The sequence below is a fragment of the Hipposideros armiger genome, unplaced genomic scaffold (assembly GCF_001890085.2).
Source record: "Hipposideros armiger isolate ML-2016 unplaced genomic scaffold, ASM189008v1 scaffold_0, whole genome shotgun sequence".
Taxonomy (NCBI): Eukaryota; Metazoa; Chordata; class Mammalia; order Chiroptera; family Hipposideridae; genus Hipposideros; species Hipposideros armiger.
In genome coordinates this window covers 2,743,310-2,756,264 of record NW_017731350.1, presented here as the reverse complement: position 1 = coordinate 2,756,264, position 12,955 = coordinate 2,743,310, and the positions used below count along the sequence as shown (strand labels likewise).

The 12,955-nt window shown below is 47.3% G+C and overlaps 1 protein-coding gene across 4 annotated transcripts in view; it reads right to left on the bottom strand.

The window, feature by feature from the left end:
* Window positions 1-12,955, bottom strand: part of OTOF (otoferlin) — an 89,236-nt gene extending 76,281 nt beyond the window's left edge. For 2 of the 4 annotated variants that reach the window (XM_019642254.1, XM_019642333.1), the window contains exon 1: window positions 12,762-12,955. In XM_019642254.1, coding sequence (XP_019497799.1) covers window positions 12,762-12,840 — 79 coding nt within the window. In that variant the 5' untranslated portion in view covers window positions 12,841-12,955. The remainder of the gene's footprint in view (window positions 1-12,761) is intronic. The other 2 variants (XM_019642412.1, XM_019642492.1) reach the window with 2 other exon arrangements.

Below are 12,955 nucleotides of genomic sequence, written 5' to 3'. Positions count from 1 at the left end.
CGCAACTGTAATAAGTGCCATGACATCAGATGTACCCACATAGAGGGGCTCAGGAGTCCAAAGCTTAATAGAAGTAACTTGTATGAGTATGTCACTCGCCATTTTAAAATACCTGGATTGCAGCTACCCTCCGGAATGAAGGTGAGCTATTGTCTCATATGTAGGATGGAGTGCTAGCCTTTCATGGGACTTGACTTACTGGTACAAAACGTCCCATCTGCACAAAACAGCTCCCTCTTCCAGACTGTTTACCTTGCTAGAGCCAGACCTTGAGTAAAGGCAGGCGTGTAAAAACTGAGCTATTAGCCTGTGTGCATCCATTCATTCCCACATGCAAGAGGGTTGTCTATTCAGCGTGGCCATTGGGCTCTGGAAGAGGGTAGAGTGTGGGGGTCGCACAAAGATAATTAGATTCGGGATGCTACCTGAAGAAGCTTATTACAATCTGGATGGGGGATAGGTTAGACATGTAAAAGGCTACCATACGAGGCAAAATTTGGTCCTTGGCATACAAAAAGTGTAAATAAAGTGAGAACACAGGAAAAGGAGAAATGACCTCAACTTAGCAGATCAAGGAAGGCAATGTGGAGGCATGGGCATCTACACTGGAAGACTGGTGGCTCTAGCTATGCATGCGGAGAGATTGGGGAGGAGGGAGACAGAAGGGACATCCGGGCAGAGAGAACGGTGTGAGCAAAGTTGGGAAGTGTGGAGCAAGGGATGGAGCCCCGAAGGTGCAGGACACAGGACAGGTGAGTTCTGATGGTGGAGGGAAAAATGGAAAGGGTCCCCCTTCAGGGAGCAGCCGACAGAATGAAGACCTTGTAGGGGGTGGTCCTAGGGTCCTGAGAGAGCACAGGGTGGGGGGCCTCTAAAGGGGAAGGAGAGGGCCCTGCGGACAAGCTTTAGGGACACCACTGTTTTGCCCAGGACCTAGCCGTTACTGTTTTGCCCAGGACCTAGCCGTTACCCTTTTCCCCGTGTGAGCTGGAAATAGAGTGAAACACTCTCCTTGTGACTCAGACCTGTCACTATCATTCCCTTTTGTTATTTAAAATCAGCAAAACCTCACTGTCTGCAGTGCTTGGGATGGACTGTACGGAGGGTGGCTTGGCAAGGACCCCATCCCTAGTTGCAACACTCTGACATCCCCAAATCTGCTCGCCTTCTGTTTCTCCACAGCAGCTCAGGAGTGGTGGCCCTGCTGTGCTTTCATCCTCCCCAGTTCAGATCAGCCTGTTCCTGCTAGAAGGCCAGCTACTCCCACGAGCGTCAGGAAGCAAAGCTCAGGCATCCCTGTGTACAGAAAAAGAGCCAGGCCTAGGTAGGTTTGGGGCCTGGTCAGCTAGGTTTGCAGCTCAGGGTCAGGGGTAGGATCTGGCTATTCAACCCCTCGGAGTCTCAGAGTCATCATCTGTAAGCTGGGGCAATTGTCCTGGAACTGCCTGCATCCTGGAACCACAGTGAGGATCAGCAAGAGACATTCTATGAGTCTGAGTAAAGCATTAAGTCACTTACAAGCACAAGAGTCCATCTGCTAGTGGTAAGGCTCGTGGTCCAGACTGCCTGAGCTCAAACCTCAGCTCAACCACTTGCTGGCCAGGAGCCCTCAAAGAAGTTAACCTTTCTTGGCCTTAGTTACTTCATCTATAAAATGGAGGAAATGTTAGTGCTTATACATCTGATGCATAGTTCATCACCCAATAAGAAATAGCTATGACTCTACTAATGAGTCCTTTAGATAGTTATTTCTTAAATATAGAAATGGTCTCTATTATGAATCACATTTTGTAGCATATTTTTAGTAGTATGTAATAAGGAACAATTTTCTTCCCCATCTTATATAATAAGTTTTAGGTATTTTAGGTGTGATTAGCTTTTTTTTAAACTAGGTAAAATTTATTTTCACCCATCTTAAGTGCACAACTCAGAGTTTCGATAAATGCATATCCTTGTGTAATCATCACATAATTAAGATATTATTTCTTGTCAATCAAATCAAAGTGTGACTCCTGCAACTTTCTTCTCCATTTCCAAAGTTGCTTTGGCTATTTTAGATCATTTGCATGTCCATGTAAATTTTAAAATAATTTTCAATTTCTACAAAACAGCCTGTTGTGATTTTTATTTGGGATTGCATTTAGTCTATAGATCCTTTTGTGGAGAACTGACATTTTAACAATTTTGAGTCTTCCAACCCAGCAACGCAACATATTTCTGTATATTTGGGCTTCTTTTATTTCTTTTAGTGTGGAGGCTTTCCAAGTCTTTAGTGAAATTTATTTCTAAATATTCTATGATTTTATGCTATTGTAAAAGTAATTGCTTTTTAATTTCTATTTTCCAATTGGTTTGTTTCTATAGAAATACATATTTTTTTGTATAGTAAGCTTATATCCTAAAACCTTGCTAAATTCATTTATGAATTGTGGTAACTGTGGTAATTGTAGGTTCCTTAGAATTTTCTACATAACCAATTAGGTTTTTGTGTGTTTGTGTGTGAAAAAGGGCAATTTAATTTCTTTCTTTCCTATCTGTGTGAGTTGTTTTTCCCCTTGCCTTAATTCACTGGCTAGAACTCCAGTACAATGTTGAATAGAAGTGGAGAGTGGACATCTTTGCCTTGCTCATGAGCCTAATGTTTAATATTTCAAGATTAAGTATGATATTAGTTGGGCATTTTTTTGTAGTTGCCCCTTATCACATAGAGGAAGCTCTCCTTTATTCTTAGTTTGCTGAGATTTCTTATCATGAATGGGTGTTGGATTTTGTGAAATGCTTTTTCTGTATCTATTGGTGGTTTTTCTCTTGTAATAATATGGTGAAACACTTTGATTGATTTTCCAATTTTAAACTAACCTTTTATTCCTGGGATAAAACTCACTTGTCATGATGTGTTATTCCTTTCATATATTGCTACTCAATGGACTAATATTTTGTTCAGGATTTTTACATCATTGTTCATGAGGGATAGTGGGGTCTAATTTTCTTTTTGTATGTCTTTATTGGAGTTTGGTATATCATAAAATGAGTGTCCTTCCTTCTCTTATTTTCTGAACATTTGTTTAAGATTAGTATTATTTCTTCCTTACATGTTTTCTATTGTAGGATTCACCAGTGATGTTATCTAGACCTGAAGTTTTCTTTATGAGAAAGTAGTTTATCATCATCATCCATCATCATTATCATCATCACTGTTATTATAAATTTGATTTCTTTAATAGGTATTGGGCTCTTCAGGTTTTCCTTATTTTTTTTTTCTATCTGTTTTGGTAAGTTGTTTTTCAAAGGATATGTCCATTTCATCTGAGTTTTAAAAATTTATTGAGATAAGTTATTCATTATATTTCCTTATTTTCTTGTTAATGCAATGATAGCCTCTTTCATTCCTGATGTTTGCATTTTCTTACTTTTTTTCCTTGGTCACTCTGCTATAGCTTACCCATTTTATTAATTTTTTTCAAAGGATCAACTTTTGGCTTTGTTAGTTTTCTCTGTTGTTTGTCTCTTTTCTATTTCTTTTGTTTTATTCTCTTTAGGTTTAATTTTTAGGTTGGTTTTATTTTTATTTATTGAAATAGAATTCATAAACCATGAAATTCACCATTAATTCACTACTATCTAATTCCAGAAGATTTACACCACCCCAAAAGGAACCCCATACTTAATAGCAGCTGCTTCTCATTCTCCCCTCCTAGCCCCTGGCAACCCATAATCTTTCTGTCTCTATGGATTTGTCTATTTTGGGCATTTCCTCTAAGTGGAATCATACAATATATGGTCTTTTGTGTCTGGCGTATTTCACTTAGCATAATGTTTTCAAGACTTGAGTTTCATTTGCTCTTCTTTTAGTAGCTTCTTAAGCAGAAACCTCAACCATTGATTTTAGACTTGTTTCTTTTCTGCTGTGTTTAAAACTATAAATGTTATGTTGCAATTTCATTATAATTCAGTTAGAAATATTTTATAAATTCTCTTTGTTTTCTTCTTTGACCATAGGTTACTCTGAAGGGTATTGTTTATTTTCCAAATATTTGGAGTTTGTAAAAATCTTTTATTGCTACTAATTTCTAATTGAATTCCAGTGTGGTCAGAGAACATACTCTGTAAGATGTCAGTCTTTTTAAATGTATTGAAACTTGTTCACTCAGCCTATGGTCTAGCTTGATGGGTGTGCCATGTGCATTTGCAAAGAATATGTATTTTTCAGCTTTGGGGTGTCATGTTCCATAAATGCCAGTTGGGTCAAGGCGGTTTATGGGGATGTCACATCTGCTATATCCCTGATGGTTTTCTTGTCTAGTTTGTAATCGTCTCTTATAATAAGTTTCTCCCTGCTATGAAGAACACAGATTCAATTTTATAATGACCGTTGATGGTACAGTAGAATGGAGAAATTTAATTCAAAAAGAGTTTTCTAGGAAAGCAAGTATTTCTTAAGTTCCTTAAATAATGTGCTCTCTGAAAATCACCAGCATTTTCAGCCCTTTCCTCCATTATTCGAGGCCCCATCTACCTCTAACTCTTTATTTTCCATAAATCTTATTCAAATATCATTCTACCTTCACTCACTTATTCCCCTCCCCCCCACCCAGTTAATATGCAGGTACATACAGTAGAAACTCAGGCTTAGATCAGGGATTCACCTGAGAGGCAGGGATGGGGCACAGATGGTAAACCCTGTCTCTGGCTCAGCTCAAATCTGTACCTCCTTCCAGAATAAACTCTCATTCGAGTTCTGTAATGAACAGATAGCTCCGGTTCCCATTTTTCAGACCTAGGCAATGAGGCAGAGAGAGAATGTGATGTTTCCCCTTGAGCCTAGGGCAGTGCTAACCACACACTTGGCAACTGCTGGGTCCTAGGTTCTCCCATTACTGTGACAGATGGAGGAGCTTGTGGTCCCAGTTGTCCACAAGCTGCACAGAGTACTTGCTCTGTGCCAGGCACTGGGAATAGAATGAGGCATGATTGGAGGCTGACTTATTTTAATATCCTCAAATGGGGTAAAAAATATTGTCAGAACTGCAGTCCTGACTTTATCTTAAACTTTGGCTTTAAAAATAAGCTAGTAAGTGAAAGCTGACCTCCAACTAAGCCAATGAGCCCTTCTGCTTTGGAAAAAAAAGAGTAGAAACAAAGACTGTTGTGCCAGTGTAAAAATGATCCCATGACAGTCTCTGTCCCAGGAGACCTTTCTGGAACTGTCAGGGAGAAACAGATCACTGTCTGGTGCTGCCTGGATCAGGGGCTGCACAGTGGCCCCTGCTGCTAGCTGTGCAGCTGCTCCTGCCATGCCTGCAGGCTGGGATGCTTCCTGTCACTTCTGTTTCAGGAATGTTCTGTGCCAGGCACTGTGCTGGCCCAGGAACCAGCCAAGATGCCTGCCCTGAAGGGGCCCACCTGGGTGATGATGGTTCCAGGTGTTCCTACCTGTCATCTCTATGTCTGGCAGAATTTGGTGTGTCAACAACTAGAGGAGTCCAGAAGAGAATCCACTAAGGCCCTGCCCCATCCTGCCCCCCGGAAATCCCTGGGTCCATAAGGTCCCCAGGATCACAATCTACTCTATACCTGCCTCTCGAGAAGGCCAAAGTGTGAGGGATCCTGGGGCAATTAGCATAATCCTTCTATTTACCCAGCACTTTACAGTTTGTAGAGCCTTTCATGTATATCATCTCCGATCACAAAGCAGCCCTATACAAACTTGAACTCAGGCATGTCTCATCTTCTCCTAGACCTTTACTTACTGGCCAGACTCCCAAACCCACCATTTTCCTGGCACTCATTGTACCAAGCCCAATTTCTGATTTCCTGGGGTTTTCTCTAGAATGACCCACAGGCAAACCCGTCTTCTTTGCGCTCCCCGCCTCCCCAAGCCTGCTCTTCCTGTCATGCTCCCCAGATCCACTGGTGGCCCTACCGTCCATTTAAGTTCTCAAGCCCAAAATCCAAGGGCACCCTCATCCTTCCCTCTCAACTCACTTCCAATCTCAGAGCTGCTCTCTCACTCTGAATCCATGTCACCCCTCTTTCCAAACTCACAGTCCCCGCCCCCTTCCCTTTGAGGCACTGCCCTCTGCCTGCACCACTGCCCCAGCCTCCTCCCGGGGCTCCTGGCCTGTGTTCCCCACCTCCAGAGTATTCATTCCCAAACCAGATCTTTCCATCTCATACTCTGGCTAAGGGCTTTGGTGACTCCCATTCACTTACAGAACTAAGTTCAAATTCCACAGTGTGGCATTGAAGACACTCTGTGTTTGGGCCCCAGCCTCCCCTCCACCCCACTCCCACCCCAACCCCAGCAAGCACTTCCCGAACGTTTGACATATCTGTACACCTCCATGCTTGTACTATTAGCCTCTCTGCCTGGAATGGGGCCTCTTGGAGATTTTGTCCTTCCAAAATGCTACCCTGTCTCAAAGGCCAGCTTCAATATCAGCCTGTGTCCTGCTAGAAAAATCTCCTCCCTGGACTCCATGAACTTTTCTACTTCATCTGCTTGGCTCCAGGGTGGATGACTTGAAGGGCACCAGGGCTCCTGGCCTGCTCTCACTTCCCTTCACATGTGCCCTTCCGCCATCTCTTCCAAAAGAACCCTGACTCACCTTCCCAGGGGGCTTCGGGACCTGGTGGTCTACGGGCTTCCTTTGCCTCATGCTGCCTCGTCCCTCTGCTTCCCTTTCCAGAACACTCATCACGCTCACAGTGACTTGTGCAATGACTCTCTTTACCTAGAGAGCAGGGACCAGGTCTGTCTTATTTACTGCTCTCGCCCCAGTGCCTACACTAGCTCCTGGCACATAGCTGGCCCTCCATGAATGTTGTTGTCTGGGTGAATGAAAGGATGGGTGAATGAATGATTAAATACTTGATTTATAAAACACATTAAAATGTAGCTTTTAATGAATTGGAAAAAAATTTATGACATTGATGAGATAATTAGAAATTTGATGACTGACGGAATATTTCATAGTATTAAAGAATTCTTGTTAATTTTTTAGGAGTGATATAATATGTGGGGTGTTTTTTTTTGAGTCTTTGTCTTTTATAGCTATGTACTAATGTTTATAGATGAAATGGTATGGTGTTTGGGGTTTGCTTCCAAATTTGGGGTGTGGGAGTAGGACGGGGTGCAAATGAAACAAGGTTGGCTCTGAGTTGATGGCTAAGACTTCATGGGGAGACGTTGGGAGCCATTATACTATTTCTCTACTCTTGTATATATCTGAGGTTTTCCATTTGAAAGAGTTATTTATTTATTTAAAGATGAGACTCAAGAATGTGAGTAGGCAGGAGGAATGCAGGTTTTGTGTCCTCAGGAAAGGTGGGTAAGATAACCTGGACTTCGCAATTCGGGGAAATTATTTGCAAGCCTGTTCTTGAGAACATTCCCAGCAGCATTTTGCCAAGTGCCTTTGTAGCAGACAACAGTTTTCTGTTCATTTCCATACTATGAAAACACACTTGTCTCATCAAAGCAGAAGCCTGGGGAATTTTCAGCAGCTCTGCCTGCTTTCCCAGCTCTGCACCAGCTCGATCTGAGTGGGAGAGGGGACATTCACTACCAGGGACTCTAGGCAGAGAAGATCCCCTGGTGGTGAGGGGCCTGTGTGTGCTGGGAAGAGAGGAGGATGTGGGGGCACAACCTCGGATGGACAGCAAAAGCACGGAGTTGTGTCCACAGCCAGCCATGGGCTTCAGAGGCTGTCCTAAAAGGTCCCTCATCTGCTGCCTTCAGTGAGGCCAACACCCACCCCATGTCCTCCCAGAGGGGAGGTGCTGGGCTGGGCCAGAGTGCACACACAGGCCCAGGCATCCCAGGAGCCTCTCAGGGCTGGGGGCAGTGGGATACTCTGCCTCCTTCACCAAGGATGACACAGACGTTTTCAGATGGAAGTAATAGTATCGTCAAGAGGGAGGGCTTCCCCATTTTAATGGGGGGAAATAAATCTAATTTGGAGTCAAAGGTGGTGCTTACAGCCAAGAGTAGGGAGAATTTTGTCCCTAGTGCCAGGCTGGGGCCCCAACCCCTTCCCAGCACTCAGTCGCCCGCCCTGGCGCCGTGCTCCTTTCCTGGCTCGTCTCCCTCTCCACCCACTCCCTACAGCCTCTGCTCCAGCCAAACCTAGTGGCTTCCTAGCCATTGTACTTAACTGAGATTTCCCTCCTCTGACCTCTGGTCCTGTCAGTCCCTCACCCAGAATGGCCTCACCTCCCCACAACAATCCTTCTTCACCCCTCCTTCTGCATCTCCACGTGTGCAAGCAGTTATTCAAGCCCCAGCTTAAATGCGTCCTCCTCCCCTCCCCTGCCTCTCCTTCTGCCCCTTTATTGAAGCCTTCATTGATCTCTGTAGCTGAAATAAGCTGCCACCCTCTGAACACGTTGCAATGTATGCGCTACCCCTAAGCACGCCTTGTCCCCCACTCCCCAGGTCTGGAAATGTTTCTCCATTAGGGCTGCACATGTTTCTTCCCCACTATCAGGATGGGAGCTCCTGGTTTGCCTTTATCTCACCCTGTACCTGGGGCTGTACACAGCAATGTTCAGAACATGCACAGTCAGTGATGAGGTAGGGCCATGTGCAACCCCTCTTGCTGCCAACCTGTGGGCCAGAACTGGACTCCCCAACATTTGCTAGAGGACAAGGTCAGCCTCCCTCTGCCGGGAAGGTTGGTGGAGGGATCATGGGCCAGAGTTCTGATTCTTAGCTCTTGAGGCCTCTTCCGGTCCCCGATGCCCATTGATTAGAACTAGGGTGGTGGGGGGTTCACAGATGGGAAACTGAACCAAAGAGTGGCAGTGACACAGTGGAAGAATTTAAACCCACTAACAAGTGAATACCTCAAAGATGGAAGCCATTGGTGTTCATTTTGATGACTAGGCCCAGTGTTCAGCTTGGGGCCCCTTAGGATAGCTGAGATGTATCCCTATCTTGAAGGTTCTCGGATGTTAGTGCAGCATGTAGAACGGGAGCAGTTTCTAAAACACAAAGTGCCCTGGCAGAGCTGTGGAAGGAGTATGTACACAGGACTGCATGGGAGGGGGAAGGCTTCCCAGAGGAGGTGATGTATAGGTTGGGCCTTGAAGGATGAACAGAATCAATGGGAGTTCTCAAGATTGGGTGGGACGGGAGTTGCGGGGTGTCACTCCAGGCAGAAGAAATACAACATCTCAAGGCCTGGAGATACGTAGGGCTTTGCGTCTTTGGGGAATGGCAGGAAGTTCAATGTAGTGGGAACACAGTGGGGTGGGGTGGGAGGAGGAGTGACGAGGAAAAGTCAGATAGGCCAAGGGGGAAGCCTTGATAAAACAAATCTTTGTGACAATTACCCGTTCAGGCAAATTATGGGGCGGTCAGATCCAGCCTCCAGACAACACCCATCTCACACATCAAATCTCCAAACCTGGTATTTTGGCAAGAAAACTCAGGGATGGAGACTAAAGGGAGACCATAGAACCGGCCCAGACAGTCTGTCATTTGGTTCCCTAACAGCCCAGGTACCCCTCAGGTTTGGATGGGGCTGAACACTGGGCATAATGTTGGACTAGAGGGACTAGAGGCCCTTTCCACCCTGCATTCCATGGCTGACTGATGCTGAGAATTATTTTAGGAGTTGAAAAAGGACAAACCCTAAGCTAATACTGTCTTCCTTCAAATAGCAATCTGTGGCCAAGATGGCTCCTTCGCAGACAGCCTACTCCTGATTCGGCCTGCAGGTCTCTGCATGAAATGGGGACCATTGTCTCATGTTGTTCAAGGGAAGCCAATCCCTGAGGCCCTATGGCCTGTGTGTATGAGAGGGAAAGGGGACCAGGCCTTTTGGTGTCTCCTGTCTGACCCTGCAGGGCAGAGGCTGTTTTCTTCACCCCCAGAGTTGTAGGCCGGTCCTCAAATATTAGCATATTCAGTGAATGAATGAATAAGTGCAGGACCAGGTGAAGAGTGAATGCTGGGGCAGTAAGAGATAAGAGCTAGAGACGGAGCTGGGTGGTGAGCTCTGAGTAGCCTAAGAGTATGGTGGCTGACTGACCTGGGGTGACAGAAAAAGAGGAGTGGCCATGGACAGTGCTGGTGCATGCCCAGTCCACATGGGAATAGGGGTCTCAGGGCAGTCTGCCCCAAGAACTGGAATGGCCTCCTCACAAACACATCAGTTACTCTTCCATACCTACTGTTTCACTGAAGCAACCTGGTAAGGTGGGTGTTGTTATCATGCCTATATTACAGATGAGGAAACTGGGAGTCAGAGAGGCAAAGTAAGTGGTAAAACCCAAGTAGGACCCAAGGCTTCTGGTCCCATGTTTAGAGCTTTCTCCACCACGGCCCTGTAGGGCTCCTTCCTAAGTGTCCTGTGTGGTGCAGCACAGAAAATCAAGCTGTATTTCCACCAGTTCTTCTGGTCCACCTGGGCCACTGCCAATGGGCCCAACTTACCTAGGCCTCCCTCACCCCATCTGGCATGAGTTTCACTCATGCGATTAGGGGAACCTCTGACTGTTCACCAGCTTCTTGTGTCTCCCTGCAGCATATTTGCTTGGACACCAGAGGTTGTGTGTGCCAGATGCCCTGGAACATTCTAGATTGGGTTGGTTCCCCCTAAATTGTTGTTAGGGTTGATCTTTTGAATGTCTGTAGTTGTCAGCTGCTGATTGCAGCAGGTCAATGTCTGAGGTATCTCTGGTTGTTTTAAAGGAGTCTTTCTGGAAACGTCCTTCCCCTGAGATCTGCCTATAGCCATCTGTGCAGATACAGAGCTTGGAAGTGGGTTTCTCCACTCGGTCCACAGGACATACGTTGCAAAGGGGCTAATCCCTGTGTGGTCAGTTGAGGCCGGAGGGTCAGCACCACCCCTCAAAGAAAAAAGTGGGCATCAGATAGCAGGATTGAGCAGCCAGGGCTGGAGGTGAGGTCTTGTGAGCTGGAGCCACCCTGCCTCAGTCCCCCACCCCGTTAATGCCATGCACATCTCTTTATGACCGGTCTTGGTTTCTCTGCCTGCAAATGGGACTGGTTTGCAGCCTGGGGCTTGGCTGTCATAGGTGCAAAAACATAGCGACCTGATCTAAACAGCCAAATATTATACTGTCTGTTCAACACAGGGACACATTTCACAGATGAAAGGACACACTCGCTTTCTCTAAAGCCAGCTGAGCCAGCAGGTGGCATGCAGTGGATCCAGGGTGCTGCAGAGAAAGCAGTTGTTAGGCTGGTGTGGGAAGCAACAGGCAGCCCAGCCCCCCACTTCCTGTGCCTTCTGCCAGCAGGGACACTATGCTTCCCTCTACCCTTGTTGTCCCTATGCACGCAGGCCCCCAGGACTTCCTGCCCTAGAGCTGGCCTGACTAAGGGAGTGATGTGGGTGCCTAGGCTGCTGCTGGAGAGTTCCAGGGAAGGCTGCCCTGTGGTTTCGCCTCTCCTTCCTGACACAAGTGCAGATGTGTGTCTGGCCTGGGCCCTGATACTCACTTTGTTCTTTAATCTGATGGCATTCTCTCAGCATCTCCCCCACTTCCCACTCTCCCACTCTACCCACCCCACCCTCAGACCCTTCCCTGAGAAGAAAGGGCCATGTCTAATGGGTACCCTGGCCTTTGGTCAAAGGCTGCCGAAAATGCCCCTGGACCAGGAGACTGGGCTGTGACGAGGCAGAGGCAGAGGCAGAGGCAGAGGCAGAGGGGAGTAAAAAGCAGAGGTAAGCCTGGCCTTGTTTTCAGGGGCTGCCCACTGTCCTCAGGGTACATGTAGTCTTGCCTCCTTGGCTCTGCTTTTCTCTCCCACCTCAATTTCTGCACCCACTCTGGGCTCTAGCCTCATGGAACCTCAATCTGTTCCCACTTTTCAGCTCCTCTCCCAGCCTTGGGCATCCTATCCTCTCTGTCTACCCTGTCCTCAGCTCCTCATGTTGCTCCCTCCTGCTGGTCCCTTGGGTTTCAGCTGAGGTGACACCTCCTCCTGGAAGCCTTCCCTGGCCACTAGCCTGGGTCAGGGTGCTGCTTCTGTACCTTGGATGCTGCACTTGCCCCATCTTTATTGTATCACACACCTGTCCTATTTGTCTACCCACTGGTAGTCCTGTCCCACAGATGTGGGCTCCTAAAGGGCAGGGCCTGGGTCATGCTCAGCCCCCAGCCTTGGCACATAGATCATAGTAAATGGTCACTGGATGCATGAGTGGGAAGGAGGGCAGGAAGAGAATTGACAGAAGGGAGACTAGTGGGGCTCATGAGATCCCTGCCCATGGATAGATCTGAAGGAAGCCAACAGTATCTCCATCATGCTGGGGCCCAGAGAGCTACTGGCTGCTTGGTTTCTAGGAGCCACCTTGGGTCTTCCGGGCTGCAGACACCATCCCCACCCTGTGACCAAGGAACCAGCCTTCACGAGGGAGAGGGAGAGGAAGAAGAGGCCCAGAAGGGCTCCGAAGGACTGGGCCCCTCAGCCCTGGGTCCCCCTGGGCCCAGGCATGAGGTCCTCATTTCTGCCTCCCCAGGACCCTTTGCAGGCAGAGGGCTCTGCACTGTACCTGGGCACATTGGCAAGCGCAGGAAAAGACACACACAGATGCAGACGTGGAAACACGGGGGTTCCTGATTTTCAAGAAATCACAATGGCCAGTCAGGCCAGGGGCAGATGGCTGCCCATGAAAAACCTCCTCACTCCAACCCTGCTAGAACTTTTCCCATCCCTCCTTCTGGCCCTGCTTTATTCCCCTCAGCCCAGAGCTGGGGTCCCCCTAAGACAGGGGCTTCCCTACCTCGGAAAGTCACTTTGGCGATCCGGTCACCCCTGCCCCGCAGCTCTGAGACCGTCTTGAGGTGGACGAGCAGGGCCATGCTGCTGTGGAGAGCCTGGGCTCTGCCAGGCAGGAGCAGCTGGCGAAGGAGCAAGCCGGGAACGCGGCTCACACGCCTTCTTCCTCTTCTCTGCCGCTGCCTCCTCCCTCCGAGC